At 37.5% G+C, this 20,048-nt stretch overlaps 2 protein-coding genes across 2 annotated transcripts in view; both read left to right on the forward strand.

Annotated features, from left to right (window-relative positions):
* atp1b3b (ATPase Na+/K+ transporting subunit beta 3b) overlaps positions 1-2,359 on the forward strand; it is a 31,954-nt gene extending 29,595 nt beyond the window's left edge. Inside the window, exon 7 of the mRNA XM_063016330.1 lies at positions 1,408-2,359. Within this exon, the coding sequence (XP_062872400.1) occupies positions 1,408-1,575 (168 nt within the window). The 3' untranslated portion in view covers positions 1,576-2,359. The remainder of the gene's footprint in view (positions 1-1,407) is intronic.
* A 4,297-nt stretch (positions 2,360-6,656) lies between these two features.
* LOC134334615 (E3 ubiquitin-protein ligase TRIM50-like) lies at positions 6,657-18,988 on the forward strand. Its single transcript, XM_063017016.1, has 6 exons — positions 6,657-7,083; positions 10,395-10,490; positions 16,363-16,593; positions 17,052-17,074; positions 17,458-17,588; positions 18,420-18,988. The coding sequence occupies exons 1-6, from the start codon at positions 6,676-6,678 to the stop codon at positions 18,986-18,988; spliced, it is 1,458 nt and encodes a 485-aa protein (XP_062873086.1). The 5' UTR covers positions 6,657-6,675.
* Positions 18,989-20,048: the final 1,060 nt, after the last annotated feature.

Here is a 20,048-nt window from a genome sequence, read left to right on the forward strand (position 1 = left end):
CCTCCATTTGTCCAACGCAACCCCACCCACCCAGTCCAGTAGTCCTGCACCAACTAGCTGCAGGTTCTATGATTAGTGATATCATGTAGGGGTCTGCATGGAAATAATAACAAAATACACTGCTACTCTAAAATATGACATCATTAATATTCCTTGTTCATTTGCTGTGTCATTCGACCGATAGACATTTAGAGCAAAATCTAGCTCTGCAAGTTTAGCGTTATACTCGAAATGTACCATTAAAACTAGGTTTAATCATCACACAGTGTTAAATGTGGCTTTAATAAGAAGGTTTATACTATAAATGACAGTATGGCAAAGGAAAACGGTTGAGTTTTGGAATTGCGAATGAGGGTAACTAATCTTTTCAAGTTTAGCAAAAATAAATCTAGCTGATAGTGAGAACAATTGGCAATGGAGCTGTTTTTCCTCTTAGCAAGAGTAGCATAGTTTGTCAATTTCCAAATAAGAACAGGATCAGCAGCTACATTTGCTATGGGGATTGGGAGTTAACACCAGATAACAGACTCCTTTATGTGGCTTGTGAGGACCATGTCCTGGCAGGTCGGAGCTGTTTTGTCAGGCGGGTGGGTTCCATGTTATTAGGAACTATTGGGAGGTGCACTTGTCAGTGACTATCCCAAACCCGGGACAGATAAAAATAGGATGGTTGCTTCAGAAAGGGAATCTAGTGTAAAAACTGAGCCAAATCAGGTCTGCAGACAAGAATGATCTGCTGTGGTCCAATACGTCGTATCGAGTCTCAGCTCTGCCATCCGGCTGGGCTGAGCAGCCCCATGAACAATGATTGGCCTGTTCAGATAGGGGTGGGATTAAGCCGGATAGGGTCTCTCTCATAACTAGTGCAATTACAACCTCTGCTGGCTGATTGATGGCGCCTGCACAGAGATGAGAAAGGAGTGCTCTCAGGGTGTGTCTCTTCGTACACGGTGCTGAGCTGCACTGCACTCGTCAAAGTGTAGGTGACGAGATGCATACGGCATGCTGCCCACGTGTCGGAGGGGGCGTGGGTTAGCTTCGTTCTTCTCAATCAGAGCGGGAATCGGCATTGGTGGAGAGGAAGCACGATGCATTCGGGCAATTGGACTTACTTAAAAGAAAGGACTTTGCAAAATGAATGTTAGTTTAATCCATACACTGTAAAGCCCAATCAAATAGTCTTATTTTACCAATTATACAATTTATTTTATTGACTACTTTGTTTATGTTGAAGTGAAGGGCTGTACGTTTTCCTACAAACATAAAAACCCTCATTTTTTATGTTGGCCTCCAAAGACTTGAGAAGAAAACAGGAATCTGATACACATCACGGTGTTCATGGCTTCCAGCTCTTCTGATTCTTTACCGTTGCGTCATATGTTATATTCTGTATGTTTTTTCCCCTAGCCTAACTACACACAGCCACTGGTGGCCGTGAAACTGCTGTTGACTGAGAATGATTACAACACGCCCCTGACTATCGAGTGCAAGGTGGAGGGCTCGGACCTGCGCAACGACGACGAACGCGACAAGTTCCTGGGTCGGGTCACCTTCCGCATCCAAGTGACCAAGTAGCCCGGATTGTTCATTGGAGCTGCACGATGTTCATCAGTCACACCTCTTTCCCAATCCTCTTCTCCTTTCACACAGTTCTATGAGCCAGTCCCCCTGCTCCAGCCATGTCAGTCTACCTTCCACCACCTTAGCAGAAGTCACCGTTTATCCGTACTGTACTCTGGAGGTAGGTTTAGAACAGGGCCAGGGCTGCTCGAATAGAATCGGTGCGCTATATAATCTAGATTTTTAATTTTAACACCTCTTCCTGTTTCCCCTTTCCCCCTTTTACTGAGGAATAAATACAAATAAGTGCACATTTAGCCTCCTGTAAGCCATCTTTGTAAGACACAAAGCTAAAGACATCGTGCAGTAAGCAGGGATCTGTAAATAGATTAGTGTCAGATCATCCAGTTTTATGTCTATTCCCTCCTGTAGTGTTGTGCAGCCTGCTGTGTGTGTGCGTGCGTGCGCGTGTCTGGAAGTGCCATGATGTGAAGTCTATGTACATATTTAATGGATTTTAAAGACACTTTTCCTGTATCACCACTCACTGTCTGACTGCTGTAAGAAATTCAAGGTTATGATATATGTAATAAGAATTGTAATTTAAGATTTTCAAGGAATGACAAATGTTACTAAAGGGAGGGGGAGACCAAAAAAATGTCTTTTAACCTCGTCTTTAGTCCATCTGTCGTCCAAGGGAAGTGATTTTTTTTAAACCTCTGCAGAAACTGTACTTTGTGCAGATGCCTTAAAGAGCTGTATGGAAAAAAAACAGAAATAAAGGAGATTTTAAACATGACTGCAGTAGTGTTACGAAATGCTTTAATGACTAATCACTTTTCAAAATGTGTAATATATATATATACTGTATATAAAACCACCTTGTTTCTACACGCATTGTCCATTTTATCAGCTCCACTTACCATATAGAAGCACTTTGTAGTTCTACAATTACTGACTGTAGTCCATCTGTTTCTCTGCATGCTTTGTTAGCCCCCTTTCATGCTGTTCTTCAATGGTCAGGACCACCACAGAGCAGGTATTATTTAGGTGGTGGATGATTCTCAGCACTGCAGTGACACTGACATGGTGGTGGTGTGGTAGTGTGTGTTGTGCTGGTATGAGTGGATAAGACACAGCAATGCTGATGAACTGTCACTGCTGGACTGAGAATAGTCCACCAACCTAAAATATTCAGCCAACAGTGCCCCATAGGCAGTGTCCTGTGACCACTGATAGGTCTAGAAGATGACCAACTCAAACAGCAGCAATAGATGAGCGATCGTCTCTGACTTTACATCTACAAGGTGGACCAACTAGGTAGGAGTGGACTGTAAGTGGACATAGTATTTAAAAACTTCAGCTGATCCACTCATACCAGCACAACACACACTAACACACCACCACCATGTCAGTGTCACTGCAGTGCTCAGAATGATCCACCACCTAAATAATATCTGCTCTGTGGTGGTCCTGTGGGGGTCCTGACCATTGAAGAACAGGGTGAAAGGCTAAAAAGGTATGTAGAGAAACAGATGGACTACAGTCAGTGGACAGTGGTGGTTTTAATGTTATGGTTGATCAGTGTATATATGTATGTACATATATATATATGATTCTTATTAATATTCATACTGGTTTGTGTCGATGGTCTTCCTGGCCAAATAGTCTTTATGTAACACATCAAAGCAAGTTAGGGCTTGTTATTGAGTTACTAATGGTTTAACTAGCAGTAGTTTTTAAGATCAGCAATATTATGTAGGGGTTGAATAATTGTGACAGCAATAGTAACAAAATATTCTATAATATAAAATATGATAACAATTACATGCTTGGGTAATTTACAAATGTTGAACGTTTTATTGTAGTAAGCATAATTTCCTTTCATTGTCAAAAAATTCTAGTTTCCTAACAATACAACTTCAATACGCATCAAGTCGTACCTATAAATTGTAGTATCCGAGAAGGATTTAAAAGGCAGCATAGTTGTTGTGTATTTTGTTCTTTACAGACGTTTAGATTTTAACTTTTGTTACTAGGTGGCACCACCACCACACAGCAAGTGCTCCAGATGCCACCTCAGTTTGTAGTCTTTGTTCCGGCCCGCTGAGGATTTACAAAATTGTCCTAAAATCGCATTAATTTCACCTTTTTCCTGCAGTACCCTGCGTTTCAATTGATTCCACTAGATGGCGCACGCCAAACTATCGACCTTTGCTAAAGCCGGGACGATCTGGTCTACACACAGATATTCATTCGTCACTAGTGGTGTGCGATACTGCAAAATCTGGTATCGATCCGATACCAAGTAAATACAGGGCCAGTATTGCCGATACTGATACAGATACTTTTTACTTTTAAAGCAGCTTATTTACTTTCATGTAGGGAAGAGCAGTGTGTCATGATTTATGAGTTGAATGTATCAACAATATGCTTTGACGACTATATTATTTTGTGTTAATTAGTTAATCATGTGCATGTGAAAACCAACTACAGTTTTTAGGTGAATAAAAATAATAAATAAGTCTGAGGTTTTTGTTAAGAAACAATTATATAATAAGAAGACATAATTCCCCCTCTCATTGCACTCTCTGGCTTTTTGATAAATAAACCACCAAAATATTAAAGAATGTCAAAAAAATTTTTTGTGAAAGGATGTTGTTCATAAACAATAATAAATAAACAATAATAAATAAAACTAAATTTATTCCTTTTACTGCAATTCTTCTCTGGCTTAAAACAAAGTACAGTACAACATTGTAACTGGAGAACAAATGTATTAAAACTTAAAAAAAAAAATTTAATTAAAAGAGTTATAAAGCAAAGTGTGCATGTTAGATGTAAAAGAGTGGTGTTTGTATACACATACGCATCTACTTTTTGATAAAACTGGAGGAACGTTTTGAATGTAGCGGAGAAAAAACTGAAACTAAAGTATCGATCCCATCACGCTAGTATCGATCCGATTCCAATACCAAGGTTGGTATCGATACTTTCGATATTTGGATCGATCTGCCCACCACTATTCGTTACATTTGCCATCTCACTGAGCCCTACTACCCATCTGGAGTCACCTATTAAACTAGCGTGATCTAACCACTTGGCTGGTTTAAATCGTCACACATAAACCATTAACTTATGTTGAAAGTGCTGCTTTAAACACTGAATTGGTTTTGTTTAGACGGCAATACACCAAGTAGAATCAAAGATAAAAAATAATAAAACATACATTCAAAAAATCACATTCACGCATGTGTAAACGTGCACATAATGGGATGAGTCTGGCGTTTGTCTGGCCCGTCTGTCAATTTTTTAAAACCCAGTTTTTAAAAAGTTTGCCCACTCCTGCTTTAGAGTATTAGCTTTGAAAATGGGGTTGGGGGGGTTAGTGGTTAGAAACAAGACTTTGGGATGAATATTTCTGCTAAACATTTTGTTGCCCTGCTTTTTTTTTGCAAGTGGGACTGGTTTAGATCCAGAAAACAGGACAAAATGTTTTGTGTCTGAACTTCCTAACAATTCTTGGTTTGTTTTTAGAAGTTTAATCCAACTGTTCTTTGATAGCAGAAGCATTAGTACAGTGAGTTAAAAGCCTGTAGCCGATGTAATCAGGCACTGGAAGTGGATGTGGCATGGCTTAGTGTTTCTGATAAAGTTACAACCCCTGAAGGTGACCCATGTTTGAAGTGACTATGGCGTCTACTAGATTTAGAAAAATGACTGTTGGGATTTACTTCTGCTCACGGCTTGGCTTTTTGAATTAATTCCAAAAGTGAAGGTCACTCAAGGTTATGAGTTTTGCGCAGGTCAGTAAAATGCTTCCACACACTTAACAAACCCTTCTATTGTGGACCATGTTTTGTGCGTTGGGGGCAGTTTCATGGGACAGAAATCTTTGACAGGCAGACAGACAGACAGGCATACATACTCAACTTTATTGTTATTGCTCAGTACAGGTGCAAGGCAACGAACTGCTGTTAGCATCTACCAGAAGTGCAAATAGTAGCATTGGGTAAAAAACTGAGAATATCTAATATCTAACTATAACTATTTACATATATGGTATTAGGTCTATAAACATAGCAATATAATAATAATAATAATAATAATAATAATAAGCATAAAAATGGTAATAGGTAAATATGTAATAATAATAATTATTATTATTATAATAACTATACTGTAGATATATAAAGTAATTAACTATACATAGGGTCTTAATGGGTTTATAATTGTGCAGATACAGTATGTATGAGGTATATGCCAAACCTTGATATATCTATCAAAATCCCTGACGATGAGTTATAGTTCAACACTTTAGGAAAAGTGTTTCCTTTGTTCTATTGTCCAATGGCATTGTGCTTTGCACTATTCTTCCTTGCCCATTCACATGGAATGTGTGGCATGTTCTGTACATCTGCTTGGCCTTCAAAATCCAAACCATTAAGTCCTTAATAAACCTTCCTGTTCTGCCTGTATCTGGAACTCAGTTGTGAGTGTTGCAACCAAGAACATGTCTTGCCACTCTACAAGAACTAGTGTGACCCACTGCTGTGCTGCTTTTAGATGTTTTTTTACAATACCAGTTGACTGGGACAGTAAAACAGTAGTACAGTCTTCCTGTAATGGTGCCAGTTACTTAGCTGCTCAGTATTGACCCATTCTACCTCTAATGTTTGTTGGCGAGTTTGCTTTTATGCCCTGAAAAGCCAGAATCCATGAGTTAGTTGGAGTGTTAAAGATATAATAACACTACTGGAAACAACTGCACTTGATTTCTTAAAAAACAAGGTGAGAACAAGTCTTATCTTAAAGCTGGCATGTGACTGATAACATCATTCCATTAAACAAAGGCTAGCTTGTGTGGCCACTTCAAGAAAGAACAGCAACCGAAGGAGTATATCTTGATGAAAAGAGCAGAAAAACAAGACCTCTCAGACCTCGGTATTGAGATATCAGCTTACAATTTGCCTCTCTTCCAGAATCCAAGAATCTTTGTCCAGTCATCTTCATCCTTGACTATTTTATTTTAAATGCTCTTTATGGGCCTGCTGCCTTCTCTGAGCTCGCTCTTGGACCCTGCACTCAACACCCTTGCGGAGATCTGACTTTCAGATGGCCAGACGTGGCAGTCTACAGTCTCTTGAAGAGCATCTTCGTTGCCCTGTGTGCCTGGAAGTCTTCTCCGAACCTCTCATGCTGCAATGCGGTCACTCGTACTGTCGAGGTTGCGTGCGTTCACTAACCATGGACCCACTTGGCCAGCTCCAGTGCCCCATATGCCGCTGTGCTGTGGATGTTGACAACTCTCCACCCAACGTGGCACTGGCTCGCATTGTGGAAGCCCTGCAGGAGATCAGTGGACCTGGGCACGGGCCACCAGAGACATGCAACCAGCACCATAACCCCTTAAGTCTTTACTGTGAGGAGGACCAGGCACTGATCTGCGGACTGTGTGGCAGCATTGGAGGCCATCGGGCACATAAGGTCACCCCCATCAGCAGCGTCTACAGTCGTATGAAGGTACAGCCTGGGCTATTAGGGGAAATAATTGAGCCTGCAAAGTTTCTAAAAGAAAAATGAAGCAATTTTACATGTTAATATATTTTTAAAGGTTCAGTATTGCATCTCTAGTATATGTGTGATTTTGACATGTTGACTTTGCAGAGAAAGAAAAAAAGCAAAATAAACAAAAAAGCCAAAGGACAATTCTTAATTTATATATGTATGTATAAAATACACTAATCAGCCATAACATTAAAACCACCTCCTTGTTTCTACACTCACTGTTCATTTTATCAGCTCCACTTACCATATACAGTAGTGTTCAAAAAAATAGCAGTGATTTAAAAAAAGTGAATAAAGCACAAAATCATTCTAATAACTTTTATTTCCATGAATGCAAATGCACTGAAAATACTACACTTTCAATTCTAAATCAAAACATTAACAAAATGAATATTAGGCTGTTCAAAAAAATAGCAGTGCCAGCATTTTTCTCAAAAAATGTATCTATAAACTAAAAATGTTTGAGGTTTCACTTTAGTTTAAATTACTGAACGAATATTTAGTGGCATTACAATTGTTTCCCAGATCTGTGTTGCATGGAGTCGACCAACCTCTGGCACCTCTGAACAGGTATTCCAGTCCAGGATGATTAGACTACATTCCACAGTTCTTCTGCAATTTTGGGTTTTGCCTCAAAAGAACGCGTTTCAGATATCAGAACACAAGTTCTCTCTGGGATTGAAGTCAGGGGATTGTGCTGGCCACTCTATTACCTCAATCTTGTTTGTCTGTAATCAAGATGTTTTGGGTCATTGTCATGTTGAAACACCCATTTTAAGCACATTTCTTCTTCGACATAGGGCAACATGATCTCCTCAAGTATTCTGATATATTTAAATTGATCCATGATCCCTCGTATGTGATAACTAGGCGTAACACCATGGTATGAGAAACATCCCATATCATCATTTTGTACCACCATGCTTTACTGTCTTCACAGTGTACTGTGGCTTGAATTCAGTGCTCAAGGGGTGTCAGACATACTGTCTACGGCCACTAGACCAAAAAAATAAAATTTTGCTTTCACCAGTCCACAAATGTTGAGCCATTTCTCTTTGGACCAGTTAATGTGTTCCTTGGCAAATTTGAACCCATTCAGGAAGTGTCTTTTTCTTAACAATGGGACTTTGCTGGTTCTTGCTGGTAAATTGGCTTCACTTAATCATCTTCTGTACTTACTGGTAACTTCAGATGTTCCTTGATCTTTCTGGAGGTGATCATTGGCTGAACCTTTGCCATTTTGGCTATTCTTCGATCCAATTGAACAGTAGTTCCACGCTTCCTTCTGCGTCTTTCAGATTTTAGTTGTCACTTCAAGACATTTGAGATAATTGTAGCTGAGCAGCCTATAATTTGCTGCACTTCCCTGTATGTTTTTTCCCTCTACTATCAACTTTTTAATCAAAGTACGATGTTCATCAGAACAATGTCTGGAACAACCCATTTTACCCAGTATTTCAAAAGGAAATGTGCTATGACCAACCTGTGCAACATTTGCCACCCTCCTACTTTAAATAAGGGCCAAAATTGACACTCGTTCTTCTGCAGAATGAATGACTTCACCAACTGAACTCCTCACTGCTATTATTTTGAACAACCCCCTTTTAATCAATGCTTCAATTACTCAGAATGAGTGGCATGCATGTCCTAATTGTTGGGTTTGTTTTGTTTTCATTACTCTACTACACTTTCAAGTAAAATTTTTGATATGTAGAAATAGCATTTCTACTAAAAACAGTGATTTATCAAGTTAATAGTGTTGGACTGCTATTTTTTTGAACACCACTGTAGAAGCACTTTTAAGTTCTACAATTACTGACTGCAGTCCATTTACTTCTCTACATACCTTTTTAGCCTGCTTTCACCTTGTTCTTCAATGGTCAGGACCCCCACAGGACCACCACAGAGCAGGTATTATTTAGGTGGTGGATTATTCTCAGCACTGCAGTGACACTGACATGGTGGTGGTGTGTTAGTGTGTGTTGTGCTGGTATGAGTGGATCAGACACAGCAGCGCTGCTGGAGTTTTTAAATACCGTGTCCACTCACTGTCCACTCTATTAGACACTCCTACCTAGTTGGTTCACCTTGTAGATGTAAAGTCAGAGACGATCGTCATCTATTGCTGCTGTTTGAGTTGGTCATCTTCTAGACCTTCATCAGTGGTCACAGGACGCTGCCCATACTGTTGACTGGATATATTTTTGGTTGGTGGACTATTGCCAGGCCAGCAGGGACAGTGAGGTGTTTAAAAACTCCATCAGCATTGCTGTGTCTGATTCATGCATACCAGCACAACACACACTAACACACCACCACCATGTCAGTGTCACTGCAGTGCTGAGAATGATCCACCACCCAAATAATACCTACTCTGTAGTGGTCCTGGGAGAGTCCTGACCATTGAAGAACAGAATGAAAGGGGGCTAACAATTCATGCACAGAAACAGATGGACTACAGTTAGTAATTGTAGAACAAAGTGCTTCTATATGGTAAGTGGAGCTGATAAAATGGACAAGGAGGTGGTTTTAATGTTATGGCTGATCGGTGTATGTTTATTTGAATGTAATGGTAAAGTTACCACTGAATACCCAATTACAAAAAAAAAAAAGAAATCTGGTTACCAACCAGAATAAGTTTTTATTATTATTACATATTTATTAACCTAAACAAATAAATAAAAACATATTTAAAATATTAAAAACAGTCATTATATTAAACACTATATATATATATTTATAGTTTTTAATATTATTTAATATTATTATTATTATTATTATTATTAAAAAAGACTACATAGTAATAGCAAATACCCAGGAATACCTAGCCTTTTATTTTGTCCCTCATTCTGTTGTTTTAGGACTTGAGCTGAATCAAATATTTGATAATTTGACCTCCTACAGGTTCATGAGACTGAGTATGAGTATTATAAACATGAAGTCAATACACAGTCATTCAAAAGCTTGTGTCTGTACCTAAATACAAATTTGTCATTTATGCTTGGAAATGACAGGAAACCTTGCTCAATAAAATAAGCCCAGAATCATTTTATTGCTACTGTGATTGGATTTTCAGCATGTTAATTTAATTTCCTTTCATTATTGGTCCACATTAACGTAACCTTATTGACTACAGTTCTGCAATAACAATGCTGCTTTCATTTACTGCATATGGCAAGAACTACAGTATAATCTTAATGAAATTGAGATGCAGTAATGTGTATTTATGTACTGCACATTTTCATTTATTTATTATTTGCTCTCAGGAGGACATTTCATCTTTAATGACTGAGTTCCAGACCCAGAAGAGAAAGCTGGAAGAGCAGATTTGTAAAATGGCCTACAACAAGTCTCGCATTACAGTAAGATCTATTGCTCTATTTATTTATTCCATCTGCCAAGTAAACAGTTTCTTCCAGTTTTGCTCATAATTAGATTACGATGTTCAAATGAGTTACTAGATCATTGGGTCATGCTCTGTCATAAAGCAGAATCAATACAGCTAAAGTCAAAGTTTGCATATGCTTCTTTGTTTTTCAGTCCTGGGGTTTCAATAACATCTGCAATTGTTTAATGACTGTGACTAAATCGCTGTGACTAAATCACTTCTTATTTTGCTGGGTAAAAAAAGGAATTTTACAGTTTTTTTTATTATTTAGTAGTGTACAAAGTTGTAGTGTACATTTTAGTGTAGTGGCATTTTATTTGGGCTAGTTTGACTGCACATATATGAACATGAGGGGCATTTAACATTGGCATGAGCTTAGTAACTGCCATGCAAGATAGAAGGTCCTGTGTCTGCTTTTTCTTAATCCAATGATAAGCAACAAGCTTCATTTGAGTCTTAAAGTACTAAAATCGATGTTACTTGTTTGTTTTTGTTTTTTTAAATTTAGGATGTCACAATCTGTATAAACTTTTGAGTTTACATGTACATCGATCAGCCATAACATTAAAACCACCTACTTGTTTCTACACTCACTGTCCATTTTGTCAGCTCCACTTATATATATAGAAGCACTTTGTAGTTCTACAATTACTGACTGTAGTCCATCTGTGTCTCTACATATTTTTTATCCTGCTTTCACCCTGTTCTTCAATGGTCAGGACCACCACAGCACCACTACAAAGCAGGTATTATTTGGGTGGTGGATCATTCTGAGCACTGCAGTGACACTGACATGGTGGTGGTGTGTTAGTGTGTGTTGTGCTTGTATGAGTGGATCAGTCACAGCAGCACTGCTGGAGTTTCTAAATACCGTGTCCACTCTCTGTCCATGTAAAGTCAAAGACGATCGCTCATCTATTGCTGCTGTTTGAGTTGCTCATCTTCTAGACCTTCATCAGTGGTCACAGGACGCTGCCTATAGGGAGCTGTTGGCTGGATATATTTTTGGTTGGTGGACTTGTCTCAGGTAAGGTGTTTAAAAACTCCATCAGCGCTGCTGTGTCTGATCCACTCATACCAGCACAACACACACTAACACACCACCACCATGTCAGTGTCACTGCAGTGCTGAGAATGATCCACCACCTAAATAATACCTGCTCTGTAGTGGTCCTGGGAGAGTCCTTACCATTGAAGAACAGGGCTAACAGGGCTAACAAACAGTTAGTCAGTAATTGTAGAACTACAAAGTGCTTCTATATGGTAAGTGGAGCTGATAAAATGGACAATGAGTGTAGAAACAAGGAGGTGGTCATAATGTTATGCCTCATCGGTGTACATAATGGACATTTACAAAATCAAAAATGTACTTACAAGAAGACTCCACTGCACATCTAGCATACATCAGTCTAAAATTGTTCTTTTAATGGAAAACGTTTTAAAAAACGGAGTGTCTATTTGCACCCGGGTACACATAGCATTCCCCACACAGTACAGCTATTCGTACCCCAAAAAGAAAAAGAGCAAACAAACTCAACTGCGCATGTCTACCAACAATATAGCATTCCCCACACAGTACAGCTATTCGTACCCCAAAAAGAAAAAGAGCAAACAAACTCAACTGCGCATGTCTACCAACAATATATAAACACTATACATGGACATGCTAAAGGTCAAGGGATAGCAGTAAATTGATCATGAAGTGGCGTTATCTGGGGACGGCTTGGAAATGCCCATATCTGTATAAGTTGTGAGGTATTATCTTGTGAGTAAGGCTGACCACTGGTGCTCATGGCAAGGCGATGCAAATTATTGGCGTTTGAGTGAGGCAATATTGTGGGTACCAGACGGGTGGGACATTTAACATTCCTTAATCCAGTGTCACATGTACTGGGAATATGTCATAGAGGGACCAGAGATCCTGCACCTACAAATACCACTGACCTGTGGGTGGGTATCCAGATGGCACGGGTCAACACCCCTCCAGATATTTCCGTCCACTTGTGGAACCAATGCCTGCTGCACTTAGCCAGGCTAAAGGGGTACCTAACATGATACTAGTTCCTGTACCAAGACTTTTGGCATGTCAATATATATTGCTATTTTACACCTGGGTGTAGATAATGTATAATGTAAATAATACAATCTGAAAATATTATACAATCTGAAAATAATATAAAAAATAGTGATATTTACACCTGGGTGTAAATAGTATAAATTGCTGTTTACACCAGGGTGTAAATTGTACACTTTGCTGCTTACACCAGGGTGCAAATAGCATCTGCCTTTAAAAAATGAAAAGAGGTTAGATTTACAGTCAGTTTTATTGACATTTAAAACAAAACATCTGGAATAAAATACAAATATGCTAAAGCACTTTACTGATTATTGCTAATCTAGATTTATAAAAATAGATTTATACTTGGTTAAATAGCTTGTAAATCTATCCTACTATGTGTAGCAGGCTGACTGAGCTCAGTTAGCAGTAAATCTAAGCCTTTTTTGAGCTCAAAAGAACATTCACAGATTCACAGTAAAGCACAAAGCAAGATGGATGGATGGATGGATGGGATACAGTGGTGTATAGTAACGAAGTAATAATACTTCGTTACAGTACTTCAGTAGTTTTTTGAAGTACTTGTACTTTACTGGAGTATAAAAATTTTGGCAACTTTCACTTTTACTCCACGTTCTCTAAAAGCTATCGGAGTTTTCTAAAAGTGCGTCGTTCACCCAAACACACGCAAATGTGGACATTTCAGAAGCTCCAACACACTGATGTAAGTTAACAATGATTAACAAAGTAAAGCTGCAGCATCAGCGTTTTTTCATATTATTAGCATTAACATTGTTCAGATATCTACCTACCATTTCCAAAAAAGATTATTTAAATACAGCTTATTTTACTCAAATATTTTGATTTAAATTAATGGTTGAACAGATCATTAAAGGGATAAAAGTGCCACACGTTTTGTTAAACTCTCTTTTTTGCTTTAGATTAATTATGCCAAAATTATTTTGTTGTTATTGAAATATACTACCCAAATAAAAAGATGGGACAGTATAGAAAATGCAAATAAAATAGATGCAGTGTTTCTTACATTTACATCGACTCACATTCTAAAAACGTTGGAACAGGAACATTTAGGACTAGTAATAAGTTAAAAAAACAACTAAATAATGTCATGATTTTAAACAGGTGACGTCAACAGTTGATTATGATTATGAATTGGCACAAATCATGTTCAGATGAAAGGAAGAAAACAGGTTAATTGTTAAGGTGGTTTACAGGCTTAAAAGAACAATCTTTATATTTAAAATGACCGCTTCCATTTATACTAACAGCATTTACTTTTACTTCTACTTTTAATACTTAAGTACATGTAATATCAAATTACTTTTGATACTTAAGTACATTAAACATCAGATACTTTTAGACTTTTACTCGAGTAATATTCTAAAAGGTGACTTTTACTTCTATCACAGTAAATTTCTGGTAAGATACTTGTACTTTTACTCAAGTATGGCCTTCCAGTACTTTGTACACCACTGGATATATATATATATGGACGGTATATATATGGATGGATGGATGGATGGACGGACGGACGGACAGGCAGATACTTTATTAATCCCAAAGGAAATTAAGGCCTCAGTAGCAAGTTACATAAATCAAAAGTCAAAAGTAATAGTACACACTACAGACATTCACATTATACAAACAAGTATCTGTATAATCACAACAACACTCAGACAACACACAACAACAGGACCTGAGGGTACATATGTTTTTTGGTTTAAAAGTTGCCTCTAAAATGAGCAGTGTTCTGTAGACCTCTGACTGTTCTGCTTTTATAACCTAATGAAGACCTAAACATGAACTATGTTAATAGTGACATTATGAACAAAAGCTACGCTGTTTATTTACTGTGCTAAATGTCTTTTATTAACGTGTTCACAGAAATCAGGATGTGTATCCCAATTAGAACACTAGAGGGCTGCAGTGAGCTAGCATGTGGAATAAAGTACAGTACATAATAAATAACAGTCTTACGATTCAATTTAGCCTGACACGTATATTTGTTTAAAAATGTTATCTTGAAACGCTGTGACTAAATGTGTTACTATTTAATAGACTAGCTCCTTGTGTATGTGCTAATCTATTAATAAAGGATAAAGTGGTTACTAAAGACAAATACAGGATAAAAGTATCTACAACACAACATTAAATACTGCACCCGTGACTATTTCCCAGCTTGTTTGTGACCCATTTAAGGCAGAGGGGAACAGTCATGGCCCTCTACACTCTCAGAGAGGGACTTAGATATTCTAAAAAATAATAATTGTATTTTATTGTTTACTTGTATTTTATCTACTTATGATTTGACAATTAACATTTAAACAAATACAAATCTAAGCAAATCACTTCTTCATATCTGCCTATTACTGTTACTGAATGTTGGTGATTGGTTGTCCAGCTATAACTTTACAGAGGGACAAGCAATAATAATAATTAAATGAGAGACAAATTTCAAATGACGGTAAAATTTACCAATCACATCTTACCTCAAAATGAGTGTGCTTTATGACATGTTCCACCTGTTGTGCAAGTGATTTTATTGCTGGACTGCTTTTCCATTTCTTTTCTCGTTAATTGGACCTGTGAGCATTATACATGAAGTTCAGGGCCGCAGTGAGCTAGCATGTGGAATAAAGTACAGTACATAATAAATAAACATCTTACGATTCAATTTAGCCTGACACGTATAAATATTTGTTTAAAAATGTTATATTGGTGATGAAACATGATAATGTGTTACTATTTAATAGATTAGCTCATTGTGTAGGTGGTTTTCTCGACTTACAGCCAGTGTATACTAGTTGTGCCAGACGTACATAAACCATTATCAGATAAAGACAAATAAAAGATAAATTAATATACAACACAACATTAAATACTACATCCGCGACTAATTCCCAGCTTGTTTGTGACCCATTTAGAGCAGAGGGGAACAGTCATGACTCTCTACACTCTCAAGATATTCTAAAAAATAATATTTAAAGCGTAAGCTGTTTTAATTGTATTTTATCTACTCATAATTTGACAATTAACATTTAAACAAATACAAATCTAAGCAAATCACTTCTTCATATCTGCCTATTCCCTTTGTATTGGAATGTGAAGGGTTAGATTAAAGAATCAAAATTTTGCTGCCTCTGCTATTCTAGAAAATGCTGATAATTGGTCATCCACTTATGCCAATGACAGTAAAATTGACCAGTCAAGCTTCATGACATGTTCCGCCCATTGTGGCTGCTGATTTTATTTTGTCTGTTGTCCAGAATGACCTTTTTTCTTCAATGTGTCTGTCGCTTTAAAAACTATTTTACCCCGCCAACTATATTTTACTAATATTTGTCTCTACTTAGCAAATACAAAAAAACACGAAAATACATACCTTAAATAATAAACATAAACAATTTACAGCACCAAAACTAAAACAAAACTGTATTTTAAATAAACTGCCTCCAGAAATTGTCCTGGAAATAAAAACGTTATAAACCACTGCTCTACTAAGTGTGTAAATAACAGTGCATTGTCCAATTTTGTATGTTTTTAACATCAACAACAGTCATTAACATCACATTTCATTAAAAGGGGCAAAAAGTATTTTCTGTTGTAAAGTCTTGTTGTAAAGCTTAGTTTTAATTAGTAACAAAACAAATTACAAGCATTTTCACTAGATTTTACACCGGAAGATTACATGTACTTGAAATCTTTAACACCATCTTTAACACCATCATATTGGATGAGTTGAGTTTCTTATTTGTATTTCTGTGTTTAGAACGAGTCTGATGTGCTGAAGTGGGTGGTGCGGAAGGAGTTTGGAGAGATACGGCATTATGTGGAGCTCGAGGAGGCCAGATTCATGCAGAAAGTGGAGAGCACAACCTCCACCCTTATCTCCTCCATCCAAGTCCAGTCTGACCAACTCAGCCAACATCTGACAAAATTTCAGGAAGCTGAAAACATACTTGAATCTCTGAGTAATGAAAGTCATCTGGACTTTATCACTGTGAGTAAGAATAGGATGTATTTGAATCAGAGGTTGAGTTCATATACAGTAAATACATAAAGAATGGTGTTTATGAGTCTGTGTAGCCATAAATACCAGATAATCAGTGTCATTATAGACAGGATAAACATGTATTTATGTTTCTTTGTAAATAAATGGTATGGGGGTGGCACTGTGGCTTGATGGGTTGCTCTGTCGCCTCACAGCAAGAAGGTCCTGGGTTCGATTCCCAGGTGGAGCATTTGTGTGGAGATCTGTGTTTACATTTGTCACTTTATAGGTCAGGGACCTTATGTGTTACATGATGTTGCCTACTACCTGCATGTAACATAAATAAACATATTTGCTGGGCCAGAAGAAATTCCTTTATATTACATATGCACTTTTAAAATGTTCTAAAATGTTAAGTTTTGTTTTTCTGATCTTTATCTTTGTCTTTTTCTTTCTTTTTTTTACAGAAATATGGATCCATTGCCCCAAGGTAAGCAACTCTAAAGTATATAAACTATAGATGTTTAGGTTTCTGAATGTATGAAGTAGGCCTATTCCTGAATTTAGTCTTCACGAATATTCTACCAGGGGTTTGGTATGAATTTGTCTCTGACTTCTTTACAATGAAACCGGTTCTTATTAGTTTCCACAGATATATCTTGCCAATTTAAAAGACTTATCTCTCAGAAAGAACCATCAGCACTCAGGGGGTCGTAATAGTACTGATTGTTGTAACAATTTTGAATCTTGAGATATACCTGAGTGATATTCTACACTAGTAGTTTCCAGGGTAGTTTCATGTTACTTTTAATAATTTGACAGTAGAGATGCTTAGCATGGACATATTTATATATATATTATGTGTTGGTCCAGGCTAAGAGAGAGCCAACAAAAGGAACAGAGAAAGGAGAGGACCTACAGCTCTGTTAGCTTCAAACCAGGTTTCAATCACAGTGATGTCAAGATTGCAGTATGGAAGCGTTTACACAGGAGAGTTCTACCAGGTAAGTGTCCAAACCCTGAAGCAGCTTAGCAACTCAAAACCACGACATTCCTAAATGCTACGTTCTCCGTCATGCCTAACAGTGGAGAATAGGCATACATTTTTTTTTTTTTTTATACACAAAATGTAGCAAGTTGTAAAGGTTTTTTTTTGCTGTTGTGCTTACCTCCCTCATGCCCCCTATTTCTTTATAACCTCCCAGAATAATTTCTTGTTGTGCTCTTTGGATGATCTTTGCTGGAACTTACATGGAGAGTGACAAGAGTACCAAAATTACTCCATGTGAACAATTAATCATATTGTCCATTGATCCTGTGAGCATTATACATGAAGTTCACCTGCTTTTTTCAGCCTTCCAATAATAACAATAGAATAAAATGCTTTTATTTGTCATATATACATATAGAGGGGTACAGTACAACAAAATTCTTTTTTGTATATCCCAGCTTGTTTGGAAGCTTGGGTCAGAGCGCAGAGTCAGCCATTGTATGGCGCCCCTGGAGCTGAGAGGGTTAAGGGCCTTGCTCAAGGGCCCAACAGTGTCTGTATGGCAGAGCTAAGATTGGAACTCTCAACTCCCACTAGATTACCACTGTCATAATAATTAATGAACATGTTAAAAAATGTGTTATATTATTGCGTATATATTCGTTTTTCAATTATTACAGTCTATTTGCATGGCGTATATGGCAGAAGTACAAACAGGTCACAAACAATTTCTTGCAACTGTAAAAGAAAAAGTTGATTGTAAATGTCAAATAAAAATGTTACATTTTATAATATTTTATAATATTTTATAATAATGCCTTAACTCATTCTGCTCATTTGACAGCTCCCGAATGTCTAAAATTTGACCCTCTCACTGCTCACCCCCTGCTAAAGCTGAGTAAAAACAACACCCGCGTGGAGTGTGGTGTCCTTATCAACCGCCTGCCCAACAACCCTGAGCGTTTCAGCTACAGCTATTGTGTGCTGGCCGGTCGTGGCTTTTCTTCAGGCAAACACTACTGGGAGGTCCAGGTAGGACGGAAAACAAAGTGGCGGTTGGGACTAATCAAAGGGACCACCTGCCGTAAGAGTAAGCTTCCTAAAAGCCCTGAGGGTGGGGTGTGGCTGATTGGCCTGAAAGAGGGACGGCTGTATGAGGCTTTCTCCTCCAGCTCCGGTCCTCGCGTTACTCTTCCCCTTACGACACAGCCACATCGTTTGGGGCTTTTCCTGGACTATGAGAAAGGAGAGATGACATTTTATAATGCTGACAGTCCTGACGAGCTCGGGTTCATTTATTCATATCAGACTGAGCTGCAGGGTAAAGTTTACCCGCTGTTTGATGTGTGCTGGCATGAGCGCGGTGCCAACAATCTGCCAGTCTGTCTGCCTCAGTCAGTCACTGAGGCATAAAGCCAAATCACACTAGATTTTGCCAACTAAATTAAATCAAAACTAAAAAAAATAATCTAAAGAATTATTTTATTTAATTTATAATTGTCTTATGGTTCAGTCATTCATTTTGTGGTGCAGTAGATCATAAATGGAGGAAGTGCTGAACATGCATACATAAAATGATATAGTTTACGACTTGACCTTATATCTTTACAGCATGGCATGTAATCATTTAGGGAGCTGTAAATACAACAAGGGAAAAATAATTTATACACTTAGGTTTTTTGTTTCAAAACATCTATTCACCTTTCCACAATTTTACACACAAGTATTTTGACTATGCAGTTAAATATGAATAAAAATGCACAGAAGTATCCTGTCAGAAGTATCCTGTTTGCTTTAATTATTCTTGAGATGTGTCTAGAACTGTAGTCCTCTTGTTGCTTTTTAAATTGACTGGACACACTTTGGACACCTGGGTCCATAAGGGCCCAAATTTCATTCTGTATTACTGTAGACTAAAGTGTAAAAACTGTATTCCAACTTAAGCTCAACCAAATTAAGTACTTTTCAACATGAAAAGCAATTTCTAACAAATACTAGTAAATAAAAGCTGTAAAAAGCTATTCCCATGTATTATTTTAGACTAAGATTTCAAATTTAATGAATTTGCAATCTTAGTTCTTAGTTTTTTTTCTATTTGATTCACCTTTTTATTATTTCACATTCATGACTCAATATTATTTAAGCTTAAATATATATTTAAAAGGATACCTGCCATTTCGGTGTGAAATATTACAGTGTCTACAGCCTATTACAAAATAAACTGTTACATGGTGAAACATGGTTAATACTATTCAGTTGTTTGGAATAAAGCAAATATACTCTGAATGGTTGTATTCATTGTGCTTGCTATGGTAAAAATGGAAATTTAAAGATTTTAAAATAAGATGTCTTAACCCAAAGGACACTGTGTTGTCAGATTCAGATTGTCAGATAGATCATATTCTAAGTATCTGAGTAAAAACTTTTGCAGCCAAACATTATGCTTAGTTTGAGCTGCTCTCCCTAGACAAAC

Source organism: Trichomycterus rosablanca, chromosome 20 (assembly GCF_030014385.1).
Source record: "Trichomycterus rosablanca isolate fTriRos1 chromosome 20, fTriRos1.hap1, whole genome shotgun sequence".
In the NCBI taxonomy this organism is placed as follows: domain Eukaryota; kingdom Metazoa; phylum Chordata; class Actinopteri; order Siluriformes; family Trichomycteridae; genus Trichomycterus; species Trichomycterus rosablanca.